Raw genomic sequence first — 25,305 nt, forward strand, 5'->3', positions numbered from 1 at the left:
ACACTGGTATAAAATTACACTTCCAAGACCTTTTTAAACAATATTCTGGGGGTGAATTGTAAACGAAATCCACATAGCTTATATAAAATTGTAGTTATCTACTGGACGTGGGCAAAAGATTTGCACTCTCTTGCAGTAAAGCAGAGCCCAGGTAAATGCAGAGCCCACTGTGGCTTTAATTCAGTCTGTGAAACAGCAGCCACAAAACCTCCATTGCGCAGCACGGGTTTGGGGTATTGGATTTCTGCAAACACTGGCTGCTCTCCAGTGGGATTCCCTTTGGACTGCTCTGTACATGGCATTTAGTTGACAGTCCCAGGAACGGCTTCACTCCCTTTTCCCCACACCAACCTCCTTTGCACACACACTGGGGAGGAAAACCAGCCCTAAGGGCCTGAATTGCTATGGAAAACACAAACTGGGCTGAACTCAGCCCACCAGAGCAGTCACAACTGCACTGTTCTAAGGGACAACCACACAGGAGAGCTACTCAAAATTCACGCTCCTCATGGGCCCCTCCAGGACCAAGTGGCTAAGCAGCTGCTGCTTGGGACATGGGGAATATCTGGGGAAACTCAGCCCAGACTTCCCAAGGGTGAAGCCATTGGGTTGGGCAGGGATCTTCCAACATGGAACTGCAGATAATCTTGATAAAGGAAAGCAGCAGGGAGAGAGGTAGAGGAGGAAGAGAATCACAGAATCCCAGAATGGCTTGGATGGGAAGGGACCTTAAAGCCCATCTTGTTGCAACCCCTGCCATGGGCAGGGACACCTTCCACTATCCCAGGCTGCTCCAAGCCCTGTCCAACCTGGCCTTGGACACTTTCACAGATAGGGCAGCCCCAGCTCCTCTGGGCACCCTGTGCCAGGGCCTCCCCACCCTCACAGCCAAAAATGTCTTCCTAATATCCCATCTAACCCTGCCCTCTGTCAGTGGGAACCTGTTGATAGAAACCTGTGTCTGGCTTACATGGAGCAGCTTCAAGTTTTGCCAGATGAAGTCAGTTCTTTGTATTCAAATTTACAAATCAAACTGTGATGGATTAATCCAACATCCACAAAAGCATCAGGAAAAGGAGCAAGAAAAAGTAGAGGAAAAAACCCCCCAAGCCATACAACTGGGATGGGAGGCATCTATTGAAGAGCTCCTTCCCAGGCTGCTTCCATTAATAATCTTCACTGGCTTCAAGAAAGTTTGTCAAAGTAATGCAGATTTAGTGCTGCCTGTAACTACATCACACTGAAGGACTTTGGAGGGTGAAATTCCTAAAAGCCAGACAGAAGTAGAATTCCCTTTTTTCCCCTCTCCAGCTTCTGCAATTGCACTTATGCTTGGGGATTACATCTCTGGCTCCTAATAAAGCTGCCATTGTTTCTCTGCTGTGTCTCTGGATAGTTGGAAACTAATACTCCAAACACAATAGAAGTGCAAAAATGGATGGAATAAATGAGAACCAGCGGCCTAGTTTTGACCACTGCAATCCCCCTGACAGTAGCCTCTGCAGCAGTGCCTGCATGCTGCCCAGCATCTAATTATTTTTCAGGGACATAGGAATTTGATAAATTATAGGATGTAGTTCCCTTCCCCCCCATGTACTTTAATTTTACATCTACCAGTGTATAACTGTAATTATTTCTCTGAATAAGATCTTCAGCTTTTTTTTTCCCCCTCAATAGTCCCAGTCTAAAGACAGATGCAACATCAATTAGGAATGACAGGAATGATTTCAGCAGACATTTGAATCCAACACAAACATTGTGCTCTCCTCCACCTGTCTTTCAACATGACGTGAAGTCATAATAATCTCTTATTTCTGGCATTTGAATAGCTTTGGAAAGAACTGCTTTTTATGCAAAAATAGGCACTGGATTTATGCAGGCAATGCCATGGAGGCCTGAGGTTCGGTGAGTCATGCTTGGCTTTGATGTGGAATGCTGGTGGCTTGTGTCTCTGGCAGGATAAATCCTTAGTGGTGGTTTGTATCTGCTGACAGGGTGCCCCACAACCGAGCAAATACCCTCCAGGTGATGCTGCAAGGCTGGTTTGGGTGGGTGGGTGTGAGGAAGGCCAGCAGGCAGTTGAAGGTACTGGAAACAGGTCTGGGAATGTCTCACTGGATGTGATCGCTGGAATGGGCTGCTCCCTCATGGACACCCTCCCTCTGGTCTCTGTCCCACAGGACTGTCCCACCTGCAGTGATCCCATTGGCAGCATCCCAACTCCCACCCAGCCCAGGTGGCTGTCCCAGGGGCAGAGCCAGAGGTCACCAAGGTCACCCTGAATCCTGCCTTGACCTCCTAATTTGTACATTTATTTCTGATAATGATTTCTATAATCACACATTCATGTTTTCTTTAACCCTAGTCTCTTCTCTTTCCCTGTTACTCTTATTGCTGTTACACTTCTCTTGTCCCTATAAATTCTATTTCAATTGTATTGGAGATTAGGTCCATGTGTTTTCCTAAGCAGAGACTCTTTCGCTGCTTCAGTCTCTAAAAGGTAAAAGACAATTCACTAAGAACAGAAGAAAGAACTGCTCAAGCTGTGGATCAGCTGCTCAGAAGGGCTATCACAGAGCACGAACAAGAGTTCACAAAGAATTCTTGATGCTTTTCTATCACTTTTTGCATCTTTATATTTATTCCTACCTGAGGCAAACCCTGAAGTATTTGACTCAGAGCCAGTCAGAAGCACCACAGCACAATTCCTGATAGCTCAGCATTTAAGAAGAATGCTGAAGAATGAGAAAATCAGTGTGGGGAGGGCAGCAGATAGAAGAAAACATAAAGGGATCTCTCATAAAATTAAATGGAAACATTAAGAATTGATGGCTGCTCATCTAGTCTGCAAATAAGCTATTTTTGTTTTTATATAGTGAAACTACTCAGCAGAGAGAACAGCAGCCACACTCACATTATCTATGAACTTCTGTAGTGTTCTCAAATACTTTTTTTCACTGATTTCTTTTTTTCCAAATTGGAGCCATGGAGCCCTTTCTTCTCTTGCTGAGCATCGTTCACCTGTGGATTTGGAGGGGCAACTCCTGAGTGTAACAGCCCATCAGTCTAAATGAAAGCTCCATGATCCGGTCCTAAATAATGAAGAATAAGCCCTTCCCTGCAGCCAGTGAAAAATTCTAAATTGTCCCTTCTCTCATCTGTGCAGGGGCGATTTATGCACCCATTAATGTAACTGTTTTTCTGCAAGTAATGCACTTAGAGCCTAATGCACCTCTGTGGAGCTCTAATCCTACCCCTATTTTTAATTATCTAGAGAAATCTCCAGGTATGAATCACCCAACCCAGGGAATTTATGCAATAAAAGCTTTTGATGCAAGAGACCTACCTCACAAGAAATGAAGTAAGTCAAAATGTTTGCTAAAATTAAGGATGATCTGGTTCCCTTTGCTCCAGGGTATTCTCCAGAGTGCACTATTGCAGGGGAAGAGTTGCCCTGAGCAGGCAGGGCAGACTTGCAGAAAATGGTGCTAAAAGGAGTCAAGCCCTACACAGCCCTGCTTCATCTTCAGAGCTTTCCTATTTCTCAAATGCTGGGAAGTTTCAGGCCAGGAGGGATGAGAAACCTGGGAAAGATCCAAGCAGACCATGAGCAGGCAAACAGGAGGAACTGGTAACACCTGGATTGTTTTCCTGGTGGAAATGTTCAAGCCCCTGAACTAAACCATGAGTGAAGAACAGCTGAACAAGAGCTGGGTCACAACCAAAGCCTTTTGTGGTCAATGATGTTGAAATTCCACCTTTTCTCCTTGGTGTGGAAGGCGAAGGAATATGCTTACAACATTTTTCACTGCAGACACTTTCACCAATAACACATATATCATGGAATCCTAGAACCATGGAGTGGTTTGAGTAGGAAGGGACCTTAAATCCCATCTCATTCCACCCCTGCCGTGGGCAGGGACACCTTCCACTATCCCAGGTTGCTCCAAGCCCCATCCAACCTGGCCTTGGACACTTCCAGGGATGGGGCAGCCACAGCTTCTCTGGGCAACCTGTGCCAGGGCCTCACCACCCTCACAGGGAAGGGAGTATAAAGAATATTTCTATTTTTTCTAATATCCAATCTAACCCTACTTTCTGGCAGCAGAAGCCATTCCGCCTTGACCTGTCGCTATAGGCTCTTGTAAATAGTATCTCCCCACTATATAAATACATATTTATACATGCCCCCCACCCCCATTTTAGCTTGCAGGCTGTTTGCTGAGCACTCTTTCCCTCTCCTCCTTTCACACCCGGCATATGCCAGCAGCCAGGATTTAGTCTGCTGAAATGTGCACAAATAATTTTTCTCCGCTTCTCGCCCACATTTATTTATAGGTGACTATTGTACACACAGTCAAGCTTAAATATAGAATATCTCCATATTAAAATGGAAAAGGGTTGGGTACCTCTAGCGTCAAGTCTCATGTTTTTAGACCCCATTCAATTAGCATCACCCAGGATGCCATCCAAGCTCCATCTTCTCTCAGAAATTTAAAAGCTGTCCTTTATTAAGCAAAATTAAACCCCCAAACAAATACAAAGATAAACAAACTTGTGTATCTTCTGTGTTTATAGGTCTATTACTGCAATGATTTGCATACATGCTGAAGTTTAGCAGTAGCCTTACTGCAGCTGCTAATTATAGTCTGAGGGTCTGATCCAACTCCCACTGAAGGAGTAGCAAAAATCCAACTGATTTCACAAAAGGTGAAATATATACAAAATCTGGCACAGGACAAACACAACTACACCACACTCAGATGAAAATCAGCAGCCCCCCCATACCTGCCAAGGAAGATACAGATATAATTAATGTCAGGATATCAATGAAATCTTTGATACAACTTCATAATTCATATTTTTGAAAATTAGCCCTATATCAGCAGGAACCATCCTTAAAGGTTCTGTCAAAGAGAGAATTTTTAAGCACAGCCTGACATTAAAATCTTATCAACTCACTTGAAATTAAGTCAATGAAAAATTAAAGCTAATTTCTAATAAGCTTATCTTACATTCATAGACTAAAGGGCACTTGTCGACTCCAGAGAATAAGCACACCTTTCATATGGAAAAGATTTTCACACTGGAAAGGCAGAGACCAGGAGAGAGGCTAAATGCACCATTTTAGACTGACTCTAGAAATTTATAGTTTTCCTGTCTGTTTAAAGCTAATGTAAGGATACAGAATAATCACAGAAATAAATTATTAATTTCAAAATCTGGGATAAGACTGCCAGAAGTGATAAATACAAAATATGGTGTAGATAATGGGATTAGACATCTAGAAAATGCGTATTTAATAGGAACTTACTATTGCTCCATTCTGATATTTTAGGCTCTGTCTTACAAACCAATGGTATGAAACACCCTGATGGAAAAAAAAAAGTCAACTCACAACATTGTGAATTCTAAAACACTCTGGATCTTTAGCTAAAAAGCTGCAGGTGCATGAAACAAGTCCTAGATTTTTTTTTTCTGGTTTTAAACAGGCATGGAAAACCAGCTCCCAATTTAATCATCACACAGGTGGGGTTGATCTACTAATGACAAGAGAATTATTTAGGCATCAACCCAGTACAGCTGGGAACAGGATCTGGCCCTAAGATTATAAATTGGATACAGCTGCAATGGAAGAAAAGTCATACTAGTAAAAGAAAATGCATTTTATGGAAAGGGTGGGTTTTTTACTTCAAGGATTTTTCACTTTCTTGCAAAGAACTCAGAGAAAGCGAAGTTAAAAATACCTTAGAGCTCCCCGTCAAAGTGGTCACTGTTCCTTTAAAATTCAAAAGGTCCTTCCCTTGAGTAATGGGCTTATCAGTTTTCCTGAATTAATGTGTCCACAGGAGGCAAGAAACATGTTTCTGTGTTTGAGTGACAGTGCAGATGTCACTGCCAGTCTGCAAATGCTCCCGACCCTGCAGCCTCATCCCTTGGAGCTCCCCTGGTCTGTGCCCAGCGACACCTCCTGACCTCATCCGTCCCTCAGACCCCACACGTGGAAATCCTACAGCTTCAGACTCCCACAGCCACTGTGCTGGAGCTCTGGACACAATGAGAGACAATCAGGGTTTGTGTTTCTGGCGATGGGTGAAAGTTACTGAGGTTGTAAAGGACAGTGAAATGTGTATTTTGATTTCCTTTGTACCAGCAGAGAGGGAGGCTGCTCTTATGAGACAGGAACGAAGACTGAAGGTGTAAAGCACCAAGGTAATAACAAGATGTTTGTTCCTCAGCAGCATGCATCATTTGCATACCTGTGTTTGCCATCCTGATTAATTAAGGAAAATCTATATGGGCTTCTTTTATAATTAACTGTGGGATGCATACTTTTATGTTTTCCATCTCATATCTACAGGACCAGTCTAATTTTCCCCACATATCTTTGGGATGTTAAAAAGTGAATAAACTTTGGATATCAAGAGAAGCCTCTGGGTACCCCAGCTCAGTGGGGAACCGAGATACCATCACCACAGCAGCCTGCAAAAGCAGAGCACCACACAAAAAAGAGGCAGAACAAGATGCAGATAAGACAGTATTTCAGATTAAAGGAATTCAGACAAACAGGATTTTAACTGACTTTAGCATTTAGGGGAATGGAATACATCCCCCTGCAGATCACTTCCCATTTAATCCCAGTGTAAGAGCTGAAAGGGTAACAAAACACACACTGCCACAATTAACCTGGAGCATGTTGGCTCATCACAGGGAGGAGCAGAGCTTGGCAGGAGGAGCAGCCAGGCCTGTGGCTTTCCTTCTGTGATCTGTCTGGGAGAGGGATATCTGATCGGGAAAACGGATGGACTCAGGTCTTGGGGGCAGGATGGGCAATACCTGGGCCTGGCTTCCCCAGGGAGTCTAACCTGGCTCTGGTCAAGAACCTCCAGAAATTAGAGGACAGGCCAGCAGCTCTAATTTAATTATTGAGGGGTTACTGAGGGAAGCAGCTAAAGGCTCTGTAGTTTTAGCCAGTTGGAATCGGTGAGGAAGCCATTTCTGGTACAAAATCTGCTGCCAGCAGCTGCCTGAGCAGGGACCAAGCTGAGGGGGTTTGCAGTTCATCCTGCATCCCCACAGGGCTTGGCTGGAGCTGTCATCCCCAGAACCCCAGCACCGCACCTGGCACAGGAGCACTGTCACCCTGCTCACCCAGCAAGGCCACCAGGGCAGCTGGTCCTTTCTTGTTCAGGTTCAGGGTATTTATTAAGTCAGAGGAGCCTAATTGAAATGTATGACTTTGTCATTGTCACTTGAGCATTCAGGAGAGGAGGTTGCACCTGGCACAGATGAGACTAGTCTGTGCTTCTTGAGGACCTGGTTGCTTGCAAAGGACTTCCAGGAGCTGCTCCACGATGTAGCATTTCTGTGTTTCCATTCCCTCTGTGAATTCAGTGTGTGCAGGATCCCTAATTAACCAAATGTAATGAGCACTGAGCATTTTCATTTCAACCTGAATGTACATAAAATGCCTGGTGTGTTGGGAGCTCTAAGGGACCTGTGCACACACAGAGCTGCAAGCACAGAAGTGTCTGCACCTAAAATGCACAGCAAAGGTGGAGAAAGAGATCCTTATTAATCCTTAGAAAACAGCCTTAGCAGTCAAGATTTGATCCTCTAAGAGTAAGACTTTTCCTTTTTAACCCAGCACTAGATATGAGCACCTCTTGTTTGGGTTTCCAGGGTACTATCTGTATACATGAAGTTACACATGTGCAACCTGGAGAACTCCATCCAGTGCAAGGCTGAGCCCTCAGTGTCACTGCATCCAACATTCCCTTCCTGTGGAGGGAAATTCAGCTCTGCATGGCATCAGCAGGTCACAGACCTGATTTTGGCCAACATTTCCACAAGTTTCACTTTGCTTGCAGCACGTGAGAGCATTTTGCCAGTGTGGTTTTGGGCTTCTGTGCTAGCTGTGCTATCTCCAAAGCCATTGGTGGTACCACGTGCCCAAGTACTTGGCTGGGTGATTTGCAGCAGTAACACCAGGTACAAACATCTCCAGACCTGATCTAACTTCTGCCTTTGGCTGCACATGTACAATTCCCCACGGAACCTGACGGGAAGGGAATGTGCACGTCTCGGAGCAGCTTGTTGCCTGTGTGCTTATTTATGCATCCAGCTGGTTTGCACAGCTTTGTGATCTCCTGGTTGAGACGTGGGGATCTCTTCATCATCTTCCCATCTGCCAGGAACACTCAGCTCCTGAAAATTACCTTCCCCCAGCTGGTATCCATGGAAGGTCATTGTCCTGAATAATAGTCTTGATGGATGGCAGTCATGACATAATAAAAGGATGGCAGAGTGCTATTAACTTACATTGTATGCTACTCTTGACATGCCTTTTTCCTTCTTTTTCCAGTCCTCCTCCGCACTCTTACCATCTATCAGTCCCTGAAGGTTTATATCAGTAACATCTTGAAACCACTTTAAAGAAAATGGGTTCAAACTTCCCCTTGATCTTTACATAAAACACAGACATCAACAGGGAGTCCCACGTCTGGGGTGAACATACAGAATAAGCTGTTTCAGATGAAGTTTTGTGGCTATTAGCATCAGAAAGCCACGTGAATTCTCTGCTTGGTATGAGTGGGCAGGAAAACCTTCAGAAGTTCCATGATCCTGAACTTTTCTGATCTTTTTCAGGCCATGTCTAATTAGTACCAAAATCAGAAAGCAAAAATTTCAGCCTGAATTATTTATCACCTCATATTTATAAAATGCACCGCAATACACATCATGGCCCAGTTCACAACAACTGCAGATAAGATTAATCTTTCACTGATGCCATACTCCTTAATATGAAAATATAATTATCTAGCTGAAGAGTTTCTTAAATTACATACTTTCAAACTGGTATGAGCAGAATTTATCCTTGTGTCTGGTGCCAAGCCAAGTGGAAAAAACATTGGAACAGAATCGACAAAACACATGTTGGTTCTGTCTATCAACATTTCCACCTTACAGGGCCCTGTCAACATCTCAACTCCAACCTGGTCTCAAATATGGATATAATATTTTCCTCCCTGAAATGTGATCCTGAAGAGAAGAATTCCAGAACTGCAGGAACTCATTGAAGGATAAAGTGCTTAGGCTGCAGCAAGTCCTATGCAAGTTAATATGCACTTACCTTGCCCAATATAGAAATCAAAGAAGGAATCAGAAATTATTCTTAACTTTAATTAATTAGTACCTGCATTTGATGGCCATTTACAGATGTGCATGGGAGTAAGCACAAAGTATTTGTTGCAAATGCCTTTGAGAAAAAGCCACAGCTTCAGTCTGTGTTGCCTGCAAAGTTCAGTCCCTGCAGTTTTCTCTGGAATGCGACATCCAGAAGACGTGAAATAATCTTTTAGAGTATGTGTGCATAAATATCTCTCTTCAAATTACTGTACTTTTAAATGCCATTTTTTCCCTTGAAGAAGCTCACAATGACTACAGGAAAACCCACCAGCTGTTTCCCTGCTGATCATCAGTAATGCACAGTGGAGTTTAAAGCCTGATAGATGGATGGATATATTGATGGCAAAGAGGCTCAGAGAAAGAAAAATGCAGCCCAACCAGTGAGGAAGGCAAGAGAATGAAGGAAGGGACACAAGTGAGCTTATAAAATGGATTTTCTTGGGGGAAAAATGTCCTTTCCTGGGATACATGCCCAGTATCTTTGAAAAGTAGCTTTGTTGTACACAGTGTGTACAACTTACTATTTTTACATTTTATTTAATTCTTTGAAGATTATTTCCATTGTATATTTTAGGCATAATTTCATTGCTTTTGCTTCATGCTCCTGGGAGCTGGGCTGCTGTGGGATGTCCTCTCCATCAGAAACAGAAGGCATGTGCTGGTTTAATACATAAATCAGTGGGAAAGGTGACCGTATCCCAAATGTTGGCTGCCTGATCACCCTGCCTTGCTCCATGCATCCTTCCAACTTGTACTTGTTTGAAAAACAATTAAATTTTCCAAATGACTTGCTGTTAATATAAATGCATTTTGACTGTCAGTGCCACTGGTGGTCCTGCAGTATATGGGATATAACTTTATTTCCACCCAGGGCCTCGACAGAGAGCAGAGAGAGATTAACCACCATTTTAGGCAGCAAAGTGTGAAATGGTTGGGTCAATAACTTGCCCCCTACTGCTGTCAAAAGCTGGCAAAGAGAACATCAGTGTGGAGTCAAGTGCAGGTCTAATTGTACTGAGGACTCCAGCCTGGACTTTCCAACTTCACTGAATATTCCTCTCTGTCACTGTGTAATCACAAGAGCTCTGTCAAACCAGCATTAATATGCTCTCTGCAACTATCCTATGACAAGAACCATTGGAAAATGGGAAAAATCTGGGTTTTGTATGATGGAGCAGCTGTAATGACTCATCAGAAATGCCCTGTCTGCATCCCAGGTGTGACGGTCCCGGGATTCACTGTCCCACAACTGCACCCCTGTGGAAAGGGCGCTTCAAGGAGAAAAACTCTGCAGGATTATGGATGATCTGCATCTCTCCTGAGATGCAGAAGGCTAACATCTGGCTGCAGGTTTGGAGCCATCTTTAACTCATCTGAATACAAATTTAATGAATGCCAATTATTGTCACCATCAAGAGTGATTTAAATATGGGCAAGTTCAGCTGATCTTGTCCCAGTCTATTATTTAGACATTTGCAGTCACAAGTCCAGGGCTATAACTGATGCCATAGCAAAGCAAAACAAACCAACAAAACCCCCCAAACCCCCAAATCAACCAAAACCCCAAGGTTTACAAAGGTAATTGCTGATTTTACCTGTCCAGCCTGCAAGGCAGCAGCAGTACCCAGTGACAGGATCACACCCATCTGCGTGGTTACAGTCACAACGCTCACTGCAATTAAGGCCATATGTTCCATCCTTCAAAAATATAAATAAAAAAACCTCTAAGTGATCAGCTTTTTATTCTGAAATGTGCAAAATCATCTATCATGTCCCTCTTAATGCTGAGTTGCATTTTTTAAATTAACATACAGAGAAGACAGAAACTCAGTGCCTCATGTTTCTATATGGAACCAAATGAGGAATCACTTTAAAAAATGATGTTCAAGAAAATGCAGATAACACAGCAATAGCTCTGATAAAATACAATGCAAAGTATAATACATCCAGTTGACTGCTAGAACCCCAATCTGTTATTTACACATTATTTCCTTCAGACATCACAGACAAAATGAGATACTGCCCTGCTCCTTGTTCAGCAGAGCTATGGGGACTGTGATTTAAAGGGGGTGGAAGACCACCCCAAATTGTTATTTGCACTCACAGGACAAGGCTGGTCACAGAACTCCCCCTGCCATCCCGGGGAGCAGAGGCAGAAGCCATCAGCTGGCCTGCAGGACGCTCCATTGCTGCAGGAACACGTCTGGTTACAGTTGAGACCCCAACTTCCACTAGAACACGGAATAGAACAATCCACTCCTTGCCACCCTAAGGAAACAGGGGAGAGAAACAGCATCTGGGATGTTTTCATGAAAACAACAAGAAAGGCTGGCAAGTTGCAGCTCTTTGTTTCTAGGACCAGTTTCTTGGTGTAAATTAAGACCAACTTGGGGTCAAAGACTGACCCTTTCATTGTGACCTCCCACCTCCATCTCCCAGCATCTCCACACACAGATGGAGGTATCACTGTGTTGGCTGTAGCCAGATTTAGGTGTCTGATGCCTTTCTGGGAACTTCTGGGACAGTCCCTGTCTGTCAGGCTGGAGACTTGACCCACAGGACTGCAAGAACTTTTCATTTGATGCTGCCTGTCTCTTACCCCCTTTTTTTTTTTTTTTTTTTTGAGAATGCTATTTAATATAAAGCAGCTATTACACCTAAAAAAAGACCAAGGCCATCATTTCTAGCCATTAAGGCTCAAATCTTAACTACCAGGAGCACAATGACTTTCATTACACTGCAGCTCTATGTAATGGAGTTGAGCAGTAACTCATGGTTTATACACCCTCATTAAATGGGGTTCTACAGCGATCCATTAATTCATGTTTGAAATGCCAGATTTTATTGTTATTTGCCTCCCTTCTGTTTTAGGGCTTATGTATGTCATACAGGCATAGCTCATTTTGGGATTTTGGGGGAACAGAAGAGCCACTGTGCCATGGAGCAGTAGAGGAATTCTCAGGTGATTACTGGATACATGGGATGTGCTCACCACCACATACAGGAGGGAATTAGGGACACGTGTGTGGGAAGAAAAGATGTCAGCCACTCTGGAGCAGGCAAGATTTCTTATTTCCCCGAATAAATGAGAGCCACATCCTGCAATCCCATGCTGGCTCAGGAGACAGAGGACAGCTGCACACTGCTGGGGTGTCACAGCATCAGGGTACAGGAGGATGGGCAGCTGAGGATGGCAGCAAGGGCAGAGAGCCAAGGCCTACCTCACAGAACCCAAGGGCAGGGCAGGGCTGGCAGCTGGGATGAGCCAGGAGCCCAGGGCAGCAGGAATGAGACCAGCCCAAGGTGGACATGGGCAGGCAAGAGTCAGGTCAGGGCTGGTGGGGATGACCAAGGCCAGGCACAGCCCAGTGCCAGGGGCTGCGGGACAGACAGGCAGGAAGCTGCCTCCACTCCCATGCCCAGTGGCCTTGGAATCCAGGAGAAACAGGGCAGCAAAGGGATAAAAACCCAGAAGCCCGGGGATTGTGTTGCATTTCTTCTGGAGAGGAGTAGTGTCTCTGCCCCCACACTTAGTTCTGTGACACGTTTCTGCAGCAAAGCAGAGAAGTCTGGCCTCTGTTCTGGGCAAAGACTGAACTTACAGTCCAGCCCCTGTTGTGTTGGGATACTCGGGAGAACAAGAAAATAGTGGAGTTCCTGACTGCATGGCTGTGCACTTAAAAAGGGAACAGGCATTGATGCCAAATGGCAGGAACTTGTTAAATGTGAATTTTGTTTACCTTCTTTGCAGTAGCACAGCCCATCCACAGGGGAACAAGCGCCATCGTTCTTGCAATTACAAACAGACGAGCAATTGGTTCCGTAGGTTCCTGCCATGCAGGGAATGGTGCAGTCGTCTCCCTGCAACCCAGAAAAGTCAGAGTCAGCTAAAGAAATCTGGCATACAGGAAATTCCCAGCTAGGCGTAGGGAGGCTTTCTCTCTCTGAACAGTGAGCGGAGTGTTCTGAGTTGATTGCTCAGTCTTCAGCACTTGAGCAGTCACTGCTGCTTCCCATGATTATGATGCAATTAGTGCTTTGATTGACTTGGAGGAAAGGGACAAGTTTCTGGCATTCATTCAGCAGGAGGTGGGGAAGTTACAAAAACAAACCTCCTAGAACAGATGTTAGATCATTAAGCAAAACATCACTTACGAAACACTAATCACAAAATATACAGTCTGAAATTGTGCCGAGATCGCTCTGCGTTTCTTGGAAATATATTCTAAGAATAGGGTTGTTAAAAACCTAAAGGATCTCGTATGTGCTCATCTTCCACAGATTGGCAGAGAGGAAAACGACATGGCAGGTGCATCAGACCTTTCTGATGTGTAGTTGGTACCTGCATTTGTTTTCAATTAATTTGCATGAGATTGTGACTTTAGGAAGAAGGCAGAACAGGAGTGATGTGTATGTCAGAGACAGGAGGCACACAGCAGAACACGGAAACATGGTCTCTGTCCTATTTCTGCTCTAGGTGTGTGGCCAAAGGGAGGGAAAAGAGAATAAATACTTATACTTTACAGAAATATAGAATGCTCTAACATGACATTCTGGTGTGCTGTATGCACTGATCAGCTTGTGTGGTTGAAAGGAGAGATGCAGTTCTTGTTAATACTGTTCATCTGATACAACAAGGGAATTAAAATGTGAGCACAATAAGGTTTAAAGCAGTTGTGGTTTAACCTCAGTAATTGAGGTTTAAGCCTCAGTAAACTTACTGAGTCCCATAGCTAGGTCTACACATTAACATATACAAGGTATTTCTGCTTCCTTTTCCTCTGTGTGTAATCCTGACTTTCACATTGCAAATTAGCTCCTAAATTTATTACTTCAGTAAGTCAAAATTAAATAATTTAGCTCTATGCCAGGGAAAGTGAACTCACTACAAGTTAAAAAGTAACTCCATTGCATGGTGTGACCTGTGCCATAGCTCAGGGGAAAAGATACTGGTCAAAATGTATTTTTGCAGGTGAGAGGCTTCACTGTTTGATAGGAGGATCCATCTATCAGGAGAGAAATGTGCACCATGTCAGCCTCCCTATGCTGTGACAAGTACCTCCAGGAGCCTGTATATCACACATCAGACACCCAGACAGCACAAGGAAATATGAACAGATTTCTGAGCACCATAAACCCCCATCTGCTTTGCTGGAGCAGTTCTGCCTCACACCAGTGTGACTCAGCCTATTTTAGACCAAAAACTTTGTTTCAGGGGGAAGGAAAGGAAATGGTTAAAATATATTGCTCACAAGTAAATCCTGCAAGTCCCTGATTTTTGAGCGAAGGCACTGTTTGTAAAAGATGCTATCTTTGACCTTGGTGGAGTAAAACAAGTTCCCTTGAAAAGGCCTGGCAGGAAAAGATGCTGTCTTGACAGCCAGAAAATCCAAAGCACGCTGCCCCTCATTACCCTGCCAGCATGCCTACGGAATGAGCTCCAGGAACTTGGGCTGGCAGAGGGGCATTCAGTCTCCACGCCTAATCAATCCTCTGCCTTTCTCCTATGTGTGACAATTAGACAGCCAATTAGTGCCACTTAGGAACCCTTATCGTGTGTGAATGAAACTCCCAACTCATTTCATGTACTACACAGAACTGCTGGTACTGCTAATAATTTCTATGACAACTGACCTTATCTGGATTTGAACTAGTGATCCAGAAGGAAAAGAAAATTCCTTTGAAAAGGAAAGGGGAGTACAGTGATGTGGAGTTAAAATCCCCCTTTGGGAATCCCATTAACCAACCACAGAACCACAGAATCATCAGGGTTAGGAGAGACCTTCAAGATCATCCAGTCCAACCATTCAATCACCCTAAAACCACATCCCCAAGTGGGGAAACCACATCCAGACACCTCTAAAACACCATCTGGGCCAGGGCTGGAGGCAGCAGGAGGATTTCCAATGTCTCAGTTAACGTTCTGTGACCACAGAGCAGCTCCTGTTGGGGGTCAGTGCTCCCTGGCCAGGTTCAACTGGCGTGGATTCACTGGTTTTCTGTAATCACTTTGGATTATGCCAAAGAAAAGGGATACAACTACCTTGAAAGGGGGTTGTGGTGAGGTGGATGTCAGTCTCTCCTCCCAGGTAACAAGTGACAGGACAATAAGGTGAGGAAATGGTCTCAAGTTGCTCCAGGGGAGGTTTAGATTGGGTATTAGGAAAACTTTCTTCACAGGAAGGGCTGTCCAGAATTAGAACAGACTGCCAAGGAAGTGGTGGAATCACCATTCCCGAAGTCTTCAAAAAACACGTGGATGTGTCACCTGAGGACATGATTTAGTGGTGAACACAGTGGTGGTGCTGGTTAATGGTTGGACTTGGTGGTCTTAGAAGCCTTTTCCAACCTTAAAGATTCTGTGATTCTCACAAGCTGAACATCAGGCTGTTTATTCCAAGCCTTTGAATTTTGGCATTTACTTTAATGTACTTGGCTTTATGGACTGACAGAGGCTGGGCATTCTGGCTGCCCACCATCCACACATGTACTTTGCAAACAAACCTTAACGGAAAAAAACCCCCCTGGTTTAATGAGATTTCTATTCCCAGGTTTGACAAGCGAGACCTTCAGAGCTCTCTGAGTGACAACTGCCAAATACACTTAACTTCTTAATTACATAAGAGGAAAATGCACTTGAACTATAGCACTGGCTCTAAGATTTTATTAATTATAAATGCACACCTTGTTATTAACATTTTGAACTTGATTTGGGAGAATGACCTCTGAAATTAAATGCATTCAGGTACTGTTAAAGATATGTAAATTCCACCTCTCTCTCACCACCTGCCCGAGTGGATAATGCTGCAGTATATGTATCCAATGTTATGTTAATGAGTTATATATTCTAATAAACTCATTTCAAATTGTGTGTATTGAATCTTCACTCTTGCAATATGGTACTTTATATTTCTAGCCTATTAAGTAAAATTAATCAACAGCTGTGCTCCTTATGTTGATTATTCTTTTTTTTCTATTAAGATCGGGAGGTTAATGAGGATAGTGCAATGCCTGGATGTGGTATCCATGCTAGGAAGGAGTAGTTAATTCCATCAAACATATACCCCTGGAAATGCTAAAGCTATATTAAAAAATTGGGCTATAAATAACTTGGTATTTTCCATCTCTATGTTCCAAATCAGAATGACCCACATGGACATCACAAACTTTCAAAAGTGCTTCATTTTCAGTATTTTCACTTAGAAGACCCAGCTTATCAAAATATACCTCCAAAATCTATCCCTGGAATATTTCTATTTCAGGGGTCAAATCTGACCTTAACATAAACAATGGAAAAACTCTCTTTAGGGGATGTGGGGCCAGGGCCAGCTGTGAGAAATGCCCTGCTCTGTGTGAAGCAGCACATTCCTGCCCTCTACTCTGCATCGCCCCCTCCCAACCTAGGCGAGGCCACCTCAGCACCACCAAGGAAGGGATGTCGCACACCTCCACCCCTGCTCAGAAATTAACACCACTGAGCCTCTTCTTGTTTGAAATCCAGACCTGATGGGAGCACCCCAACATGGCTAAGATAGACAAGGGGATCTGCATTCCCTGGGACCCTAGAAGTCCCCTTTAAATCAGAACGAACGGTGGCAGTGACCTAAGTAGCCCCACCTGTGACTTTCCACACCTCTAAGTACTTCAGAAACACCCTTTTTTGCTGGAACTGACAGCTCTTCCCAGCACCCCGAGAACTTTGGGCATCCAGTTCTTGTTACGGTTAATTCTCCCCAATGGATTGAGGGTGAGGTCCAAGGAACCAAACTCCATTAATAACTCAGGCTGCCAGCTCACATCCATCAGCATCAAATATTAATAGACTCCGAGGGCCAGAGCATCCATCTTTTGGGATGGCAGTCAATAATATGTCTTGTTTCTGTTCAGGGAGAGGGGAAGATTTCCTTCGACCAAAATTATTATTGTTCAATATTAGTAGAGCTTAAAGACACCGTGCTGCCTTAGGTGTTGTCTGTGTTAACAAGCTCTGGCTGCTCCAGAAAGTGTTTTCCCTGGATTAATGTTACCCTAACAGATTACATTTCTTGTTTCTTTTAAAAATACATTCCTGCTATAAGCAGCAATTAACTCCCTTAAAAATCCCTTTCTGGTGATCAATACACAAATTTGTATTTCTTCCTGTGCATTTTGGATCAGGCCTTTAAGCCTGCGAAATGCATTTTGAAAGGAAAAAAAAGGGAGTTAAATAAAGGGACCATAAAGGGAGTTAATAACCCAGCAGTGGTCAACAACACCCAGCAAAGTCTGCACCCACACCTGGTCTGTCACAAAGTTTGACTATTTAAGGATGTGGAATTAAGGCTATTTGAAGTAGCTACCATCTACAGGAATACAATTCCCTTGGAGGGCTAAAGTCTGGTTCCACTGAACTCAGTGGCAAAACAGAAAATCAATTTTTCAAAGCTTCTGCAATGCAGAAGAGGAACAGGATGTTATTGAACCTGACCTCAAGTCTGCATGACAAAGACCTGGGTGACAGCTTTGCTCTTGAGGTTTAATCTGCCGAGGTGTTGAAATTCCTCAACTCCCACAGGTTACTGGGGGCAACTGACAGCACTGAAAGGCAAAATATTGGAACCTTTGGTAATCTGCAGTGGGATTCCAACTAATCAGAGACTCCTAGCACAGCATCTGATCCCCTCACTTGCCCCCTCCTCGTCAGGTTGTGCAGGCAGACCCTGGCACCAGCCCAGGGATGCTCCACGCTCGGTGCCCAGAGCATTGAGTGGAAAGGAGGGCACAGTGCAGAGCCTCCTGTGTGTGCTGATCCACAGATCAGGGAGACCAAATGCTGCTGCTGTTTGTAGCTGAGGCCTGTGTGTCCAGATAAGCTGATCAGTATGGATTAGCACCTACAAAAGTGTATTTCTATGTACACACAGCATGTGGGACAGCGGTGTGCTGGGACACGGTGTCTGTGCACTGATGCACATCACAGATACACTTCTGTTTATTTACTTATTTAATTGTGACATTTACAATTAACCCGAAGTGGTTCTCCACAAACATTCCCTCAAGGTAAACATATGGTATCCAGCAACACAAACTGTCAGAACAAACTAATTTCCTTAATGTTGTTCAGTGGAAATTACTGTGCTCTTCATCAGCAGATCAGCAGCAGGGGGAAACTTTGTACTTGTACGGGGCTTGTCCTCCACCCTGGACTCAAACAATTTATTCATGACCTTACTACACAGCATCTTTAGCTTTCCAGACATAATGATGTCCTCTGGCAGAATTCCTTTCCCCTCTGGGTGTTACTAATTACTCCCTGCAGAGGCTATTATTGGCGCTAATGATAAAATGCAGTAAAAAGCCTGGGGAAGGCACCCGTGCCAAGTGTTCTGTGTGCAGGTGATTGCTGTGACTGAGCACTGACAAAAGTTCCTTTACCCACCTTGTAACATGATGAGAGGTAGCTGTGCTGGGGTTTGATACAGATCTAAAAGGACAAAATGAAACCACCAATGACCTTATTCAGTCTGCCTTTCCCCGTGTCCTTTTCATGGGAAAGGCAGGGTAAGAGGGAAAGGATGGGAAAGAGTTTTCTTACACTTAAAAAAGTGACTTTACAGCTCATGACTCATCCAAAGACAGAACCATTGGCAGCCTGAATGCCAGAGTCTTTCATGAAATCATCAACCTCTCCAAGAGCCATCTGCAAAGCTGTCCCCAATCTGCACCTCAGTGACACCACAGTTCTCTGAGCAAAACATGGACATGCCAAGCACGGATCCCTTTGGGAATGAGCAGAACTTCCCCTTTGCTTCTCGTAACCTTACATGGATTTACAAACCTTTACAAATGGATGTCAGCATTTTATTTCACCTCTGAATTTGTGCTAATATGCTAATTCATACAGTAAATTTCACAGTAAATGCCAAGTTCAGAATTAGTCAGCCTGATATTAATTCTTAAATTTGATGATGGATCAGAAGTATTCAGCAGAACATGCACACAAACAAAATGGAAACTTCATTTGTTATAGAGAGAGTAAGCAAAATATTATAAATAATGTCAGGTCTAAGAACTCACAGTACTTTATCAGATACAATTTAATTTTATTTTACTGATTACAGTCTTTGCTAGCAAAGCTGTGAGCTCTGAGTGACAGGGGAGTAAAAGTTACCACAAAGTAACTGTGGTTGTTATTTTCCAAACTCTTTGTACAAAATCTGGTTAAATTTCATGGATTCCTATTTCATAAATCCAAATATATTTGTGGCCTGTTACTGTCATAACTCACATTACTCCTTCATTAAGGCCACAGAAGAACCAGGACCATGTTCTCATTTCTGGTGTCTCGGTCCCCAGAACCTCTCACTCTCCATCTGGGTTGTTCTGTTTCCCACTGCACAGCCTCAAAACTGATCTGAGATACATTAACAGTATATTTGGGTTACTTTTATTAAAGAAGAATAAATGGCAGCACTCAGCCTATGGTTCCAGGGTTACAATGGGTTTCAGAGCAACAATTATCCATCCATCCTCCCAAAAGGGACCTTTCCCAACCCATTGCCCAGGCACCCTGGAAATCCTTTGTCACAGCTTAGGAGAGCCTTTGGATAGGATTTGGCTGCCTGGGGAATAATTTGTGCCTATCAAGATGGGAGAACTTGTGCAGCCCCCCAGTCTGGACACTGTGCATGTGGAGAACTGGAATTAACTGGACAGAGCTCATGGTTTCCAGCCCAGCAAATCCCAGCCATGAGGGATTTACTGAGCAGGATGCAAGGATCTGTGCATCTCAGGAGTCAGGCACTGTATGTTGGCTCAGGGTCCTCTCACACTGGGACTTCACTAGAAATTCATCTTTTCAAGTGGAGGGTGCACAGAATCTCACCACTCTCCTGCCCTCCAGCAGCTTGGCTCCAACGTGCTCCATAGAGCCAAAAGGAACAATGGTCTGGCACTATAAAACTGATGAATAAAGGCAGCAAATCCTAGCTTTGGAAGGGTTTTTTCCCCTCCATGAAATCCAGTGAAAACAAACACAACTAAAACCTTCATTAAAAAAACTGGATTTTGCGTACTAAAAGTCAGCAAACCTGAGCTGGATTTCTGTCAGTGAGCATTATAATCTCCCTCACCACCAGGGAACAGTTTTCTAGTTTGCACTAAAAGTATGCCCAATACCAGTCAGTTATCTGCAATTAAAAAAATCCATTCCTAAAGTGCCAGTTACCTAAACATGGTTATTAAAAAAAGGAAAGAGAATTCAATAAAGAAAGCAGGTAAGGGAGTGCGCCCTCCCTCCCGCATCCCGTAAATCAGGGCAGCACTTGCTGGCAAAAAAAAATCTAAACTGACTTTACAGCACTTGAATATCTGCCTGGTTTAGTATTTAGGCTTAACTGCAGAGCCCTTTAGCGTCAGGGAGGCAATGAATACAGCATCATATAATTAAATGTATTCAGAAGGAAAGTAGTGTGGAGAGTACAAAAGATGATCATCAACCTCTGAACAAGAATATTTTTTTATGCAGTCAGCACTTTTCACCTAATAGAATATCACAAAACACATTTATCCAGGAGGGACCTCTCCAAAAACAGCAGATTGGATTTAGACTGGGTAAACCAGGTAGATTATCAAGGCAGATAAATCATGTCAGTTCCAGAGGGATTACTCATGTCCAATGTGGGGCCAAGCTGGGAAACCAAGTCCCCTCTAGTTAAAGCAATCAAAACCTGGAATTTAAACCTGGAATAGGGCCACTGCAGATTTATACAGGTGAGGCAGGGAGCAAACTCTCAGAATATTTTAAACTTAACCCTAGGGAAGCTGTAAAGACACAGACATCTTGGCGGCTCATTGCTGTCACTATAACCAGCTTTGATCAGCTGCTGTTTTAAAATGCTCCAAAACCCATGGCCAGATCACAATTAAATATCCCCAAAGGTAAAACAGCTCAGTCACCACATGAGTTATTCCAAGTCAGTGGGAATTATTTACACCCCTGAGAAGTATATCCCTGGCACATGTGTTCTCCATGATGTGCCCAACAAGCCACTCATGTCCAAACTGGGGATAGAAGGTGGCTAAATGTCAAAATACCAAACCACAGTCCTTGAATATACTGGTGAAGATTTTTAAAAAAGCTCTTTTTTTTGCCTTTTCTAAACAGAGGCATCAAAATTGGGGTTACCACTGTAGCAAAGTGAAGATTTTGACACACTCTGTGCACTTCCATCATTTCCTTTCCCAGATTTGGGCAGCACAGACCAGTGGCTAACAGGAGCCATTTGGAAATACAGACTAGAATTTCAGTGCTAGGCAGTGACCTTCAGAGTGGGAACCCAGAGCTGCCTGTGACAATTCTGCCCCAGCTGTTTTACAGAAGCACCTTTGCCTGGATATTTGAGATGGTTTCTGCTCTATCCACAGAGCCTGAGTGGCACAGTTCAAGATCCACCTTGTAAAACAGCTGTGGCCTCCTGACTTTTTTGCAATAATAAATGTGGGCTCTGGCTGTCGAGTCTGAACAGTTCTGCAAAAGGACATCAGCTAAAACTGGAAATAAAAGGTATCATTTATACCTTCATCCTCCCTGATGTTTTCTGGCAAGAAGATCCACAGTTTAATTATAAATACAAAGGAGAAGAAACATCTTTATCTGCTTGCTTCAAACCCACTGCCTGATTTTTAATTGGGAACCTTCTTATACTGTGATAAGTAGCAAGAATGCATTCCTTCTTCCCCTTCCCCCATGGAGTGAGACCTCTCACATCCCTACCCTCGATGACCCCTTCTCTAAGCAAAATCATCCTACTGTTATTCCCATTTTATGGGAGCCATTTCACAACTTAATTACGCATTCAGTGAAAAGCACTCTCTTTGTTTTTAACCTGCTGTGCAATCATTTAATTGGTTGGCCCTTGTTCCTGTGTTATTAGAAATAGTAAATAACCATTCCTTGTTCATGTTCTGTGCACCATCCCCAGTTCCACGGATCTCTATCGGATCCCTCCTCAGCCATCTGTTTTCGGAGCCGAGTTCCCGCTTATCAAGTGACTCTATAGAAATCATTCCATATAAAAGATGATCTTTGTCCCCATTTCCATTCTATCCTTTGTAAGCAGGAATCAGCCAAGCTGTGTGCAGTAATTTGAGAATTGGATATATTATGGGTTTACACAATACCAAAAATATGGCTTTTCCATCCTGTTTTATTCTCATCCTGATCATTCTAACTATTCCATCAGGCACTCTGGATTCATCTGAATTTTTCAGACTCATTGAGGGGTTGAGTTTTTCAGAAAACTACCCACAGTGATTGCCTGATCTCTTTCCCTGAATAGCAGGAATTAAATTAGAACTCATCTTTTGTGTATTTACTTAACATTATTTCTCTATCATCTATTACTCTGCATTGTTAAACACTGAATTTCAACATACCCAGTCATTCAGGAATAGGAACCTTTCCCCAGATTTGCTACTGCCTTGACAATCCCAATAGTTTTGCATTATTTGCAAACTTTCTTTTAGAATTCTTCCACAGCTGCACTGTAAAATTAAGGACAATGTGCAAGCACAGTCTCAAATCAGTCCATCAGTGCACACTTGAACTCTTGTCCACACACCAAAAAACTGAGTCCAGGAGGAGCCAAAAGTGCTGGACACAGCAGAAATTCTCAGCTGGCCCCTTGCTATGAGCACTGGAGCCATGGAAGCAGCAATGTGGACGGAAAACACAAAGGAACAGGGTTGATGATGTGAACAGCTGTGGTGGACCTTGGTGCTGAGCTGCAGGATCCACAGGTGAGAGGATCAAAGCAAATAAGAAGCATCTAAAAAAGAAAAGATGTAAACTCTAAAGTAATGGGCTTTGTGATGTAATTCTGAAAAGCTGGTAAATAACTGGGTGACCACACACAGACAGATATCTCCTCCAAACTCTCACAGATACTCCTAAATCCAAAACCCCATGGCAAAAGAGTTCGAGATCTGGTAAAATTTCAGTTGCTCTTTGGCTGAAGAAAACAAAATCAGGATTTTTCATTTATACATGTGTGATTGTAAAGGACAAAGTCTTTGACATTACAGTTGCACAGAAAATAAAGTGCAAATTATTTAAATCCTGTCCTTAGGAAGTTTTAATCAAGTTAGTTTGCAATTTGAACTACCAGGAGAGTCAGCTACCAATGCTTTCATGCATAGATCCACAGATAGTGTGGATAAAGATATATGCATTTGGAAGCCTAGTAGATGACAGGAGACACTGCTATTGGCAAGCAGTTCATCCCTCTGCAAAATTCAGATCAAATATTCAGTCTGAGCAGAATATTGAGCTCAACTGGTTCTGAATGAGGCTACAGGAAGGGAGATGCAATTTGACACAGCCACATTGCCAATTAAGGATAAAACACACGAAATATGTCAACTAGCAACAAAGGCAGGGGCTTTCAGGCTTTCTCTACCAAGTTGGTTCCTTTGGACCCACTTACAAACACTTTGGAGTTATTTGGGTAAATAAAACTGCAGCAGAGCCCAGTAAAAGTAAATATGAGAAGAAAGACAAGACCTGGGACTTGCTCAGAGTTCTTATCAAATTACAAACTCCATGTGTGAGTGAGTAAGTCTCATTAGTAGAAGTAGACAATGAGGCAAACCCCCCTCTTGTGTATCTGGGACAATCCCACTGAAGGCAGCAGTTGTGTTCAGGTAAACTGACAAAGTAGAATTTGAGCTGTCACAGACAATTTCTGCAGCTTGTGCACTGACAAGAGAGTGAGGAGAGAAAATGAAATGGAATAGCTCATAAAAGGCTCTGAAAAGTTCCACTGAATTCAAAGAAAGGGCTGCAGTTTGCACAGCTGAGCAGGAGCCACTGTGTCCTGTGCATTCAGTGACCTTGTTAAACACTGCGGTACAATAGTTCACCTGCTCAAAAGCATTCACCAAATGCCTTGAGGTGGGAGCAGAGCCTTTGTTCCTGCTCCTGCAGCCGGATGCTGACAGGGGCACTGCCAGGCTTTGGGAAAACACAGGCTCCCGAGCTCTGCGGCCGCCGGTGCTCCCGCAGAAATCTCTAATTGGTCCAGAGAAGCTTGGGAGAGAACAGCACCAGGCCTGACTGACAGCACTGATATAAAAAACCTATATAAAACTGATATAAAACACTGATATCAAAATCAATAGGGGAGCGGCTTGGTCTGAAAGCCTGGAATACACAGGTGGCCTCCCCATAATGATCTTCCCTGTTGGCACTGGAATGGAGATTATCTCCTCCTGTAATTCAGCAGAGCCAGAAGAATCCATTTGTGAGTTTCTGAAATCCTGGCTTAGCTCACATCCAGCTCCGTTGCACTGAGGTGATGTCCATTGTTCCCTGAATGACGTGTGGCAGTGTCACCCCACAGCTGGACTGATTTTCCAGCTTCACCTGCCATTTGGGAAGGGTGAAGGACAAGCTGGGTGGCCCACAGTGCTCATGAGGGGTGCTGCTCCAAAAGCTCTCGGTACCTGTGCTCTGTGTGTCCAAAAAAAGCCCTACAGGGACCTCGAGATGGATCACACAGCCACATCACCAGGCTTGACCTGAAGCAATGGTTTGTGAAGGGAAATGGTAAAAAGGCTCAATGTTCCAGCAAATTTGCTGGTGGCTCCTGATGGAAATAGGGATTGTGATGTACACACTGATCCACAGGGAGCTGGACTGAGACCAAGTCATTCCATGCAGGGTGCTGCACAGACAAGGGAAGATCATTCACAGTCTCTAGTGATCACACCGAGTAGCTTTGGGATGAAAAATTTTATAGACTGTTATTAGCCCCAATGGACAACAGAAAAATCAAAGCACAGCCATTGCATACACTCAAATATGTTCTTTTGTATGCATTGAGAAGTGAGTAAGAAAACTCAAGATGTCAACAATAAAAAGGGACATCAAGATGTGATTCAGAGGCAGTTTTCATCTGGTCTATGACTGCACAAAAATCTTGATAAGTGCAAATGATCTGCGATCAGTTCTATTTATGTGGAAAATGTACCAAAACATTGGGTGTGAGGTGTTCTGATTTCTGTTTATAAACTCAGACCTTCCAACTTGCAGCCCAGCTGACAGGAAAAGTTCTGTCCAATGGGAAAATATCAATT

General features: G+C 43.6%; 1 protein-coding gene across 14 annotated transcripts in view; it reads right to left on the reverse strand.

Annotated features, from left to right (window-relative positions):
* The window catches only part of MEGF11 (multiple EGF like domains 11), a 255,759-nt gene that overhangs the window by 41,097 nt on the left and 189,357 nt on the right, over positions 1–25,305 (reverse strand). For all 14 annotated transcript variants that reach the window (XR_007206509.1, XM_048317360.1, XM_048317359.1 and 11 more), the window contains 3 exons: positions 12,930–13,050; positions 11,294–11,457; positions 10,785–10,887 (listed from right to left, as the gene is read on the reverse strand). Coding sequence is in view for 13 of the 14 variants with exons in the window: in XM_048317360.1 (XP_048173317.1) it covers positions 10,785–10,887; positions 11,294–11,457; positions 12,930–13,050 (388 nt within the window). In the remaining variant the exon portion in view is untranslated. The remainder of the gene's footprint in view (positions 1–10,784; positions 10,888–11,293; positions 11,458–12,929; positions 13,051–25,305) is intronic.

This window comes from Corvus hawaiiensis, chromosome 13 (genome assembly GCF_020740725.1).
Source record: "Corvus hawaiiensis isolate bCorHaw1 chromosome 13, bCorHaw1.pri.cur, whole genome shotgun sequence".
In the NCBI taxonomy this organism is placed as follows: domain Eukaryota; kingdom Metazoa; phylum Chordata; class Aves; order Passeriformes; family Corvidae; genus Corvus; species Corvus hawaiiensis.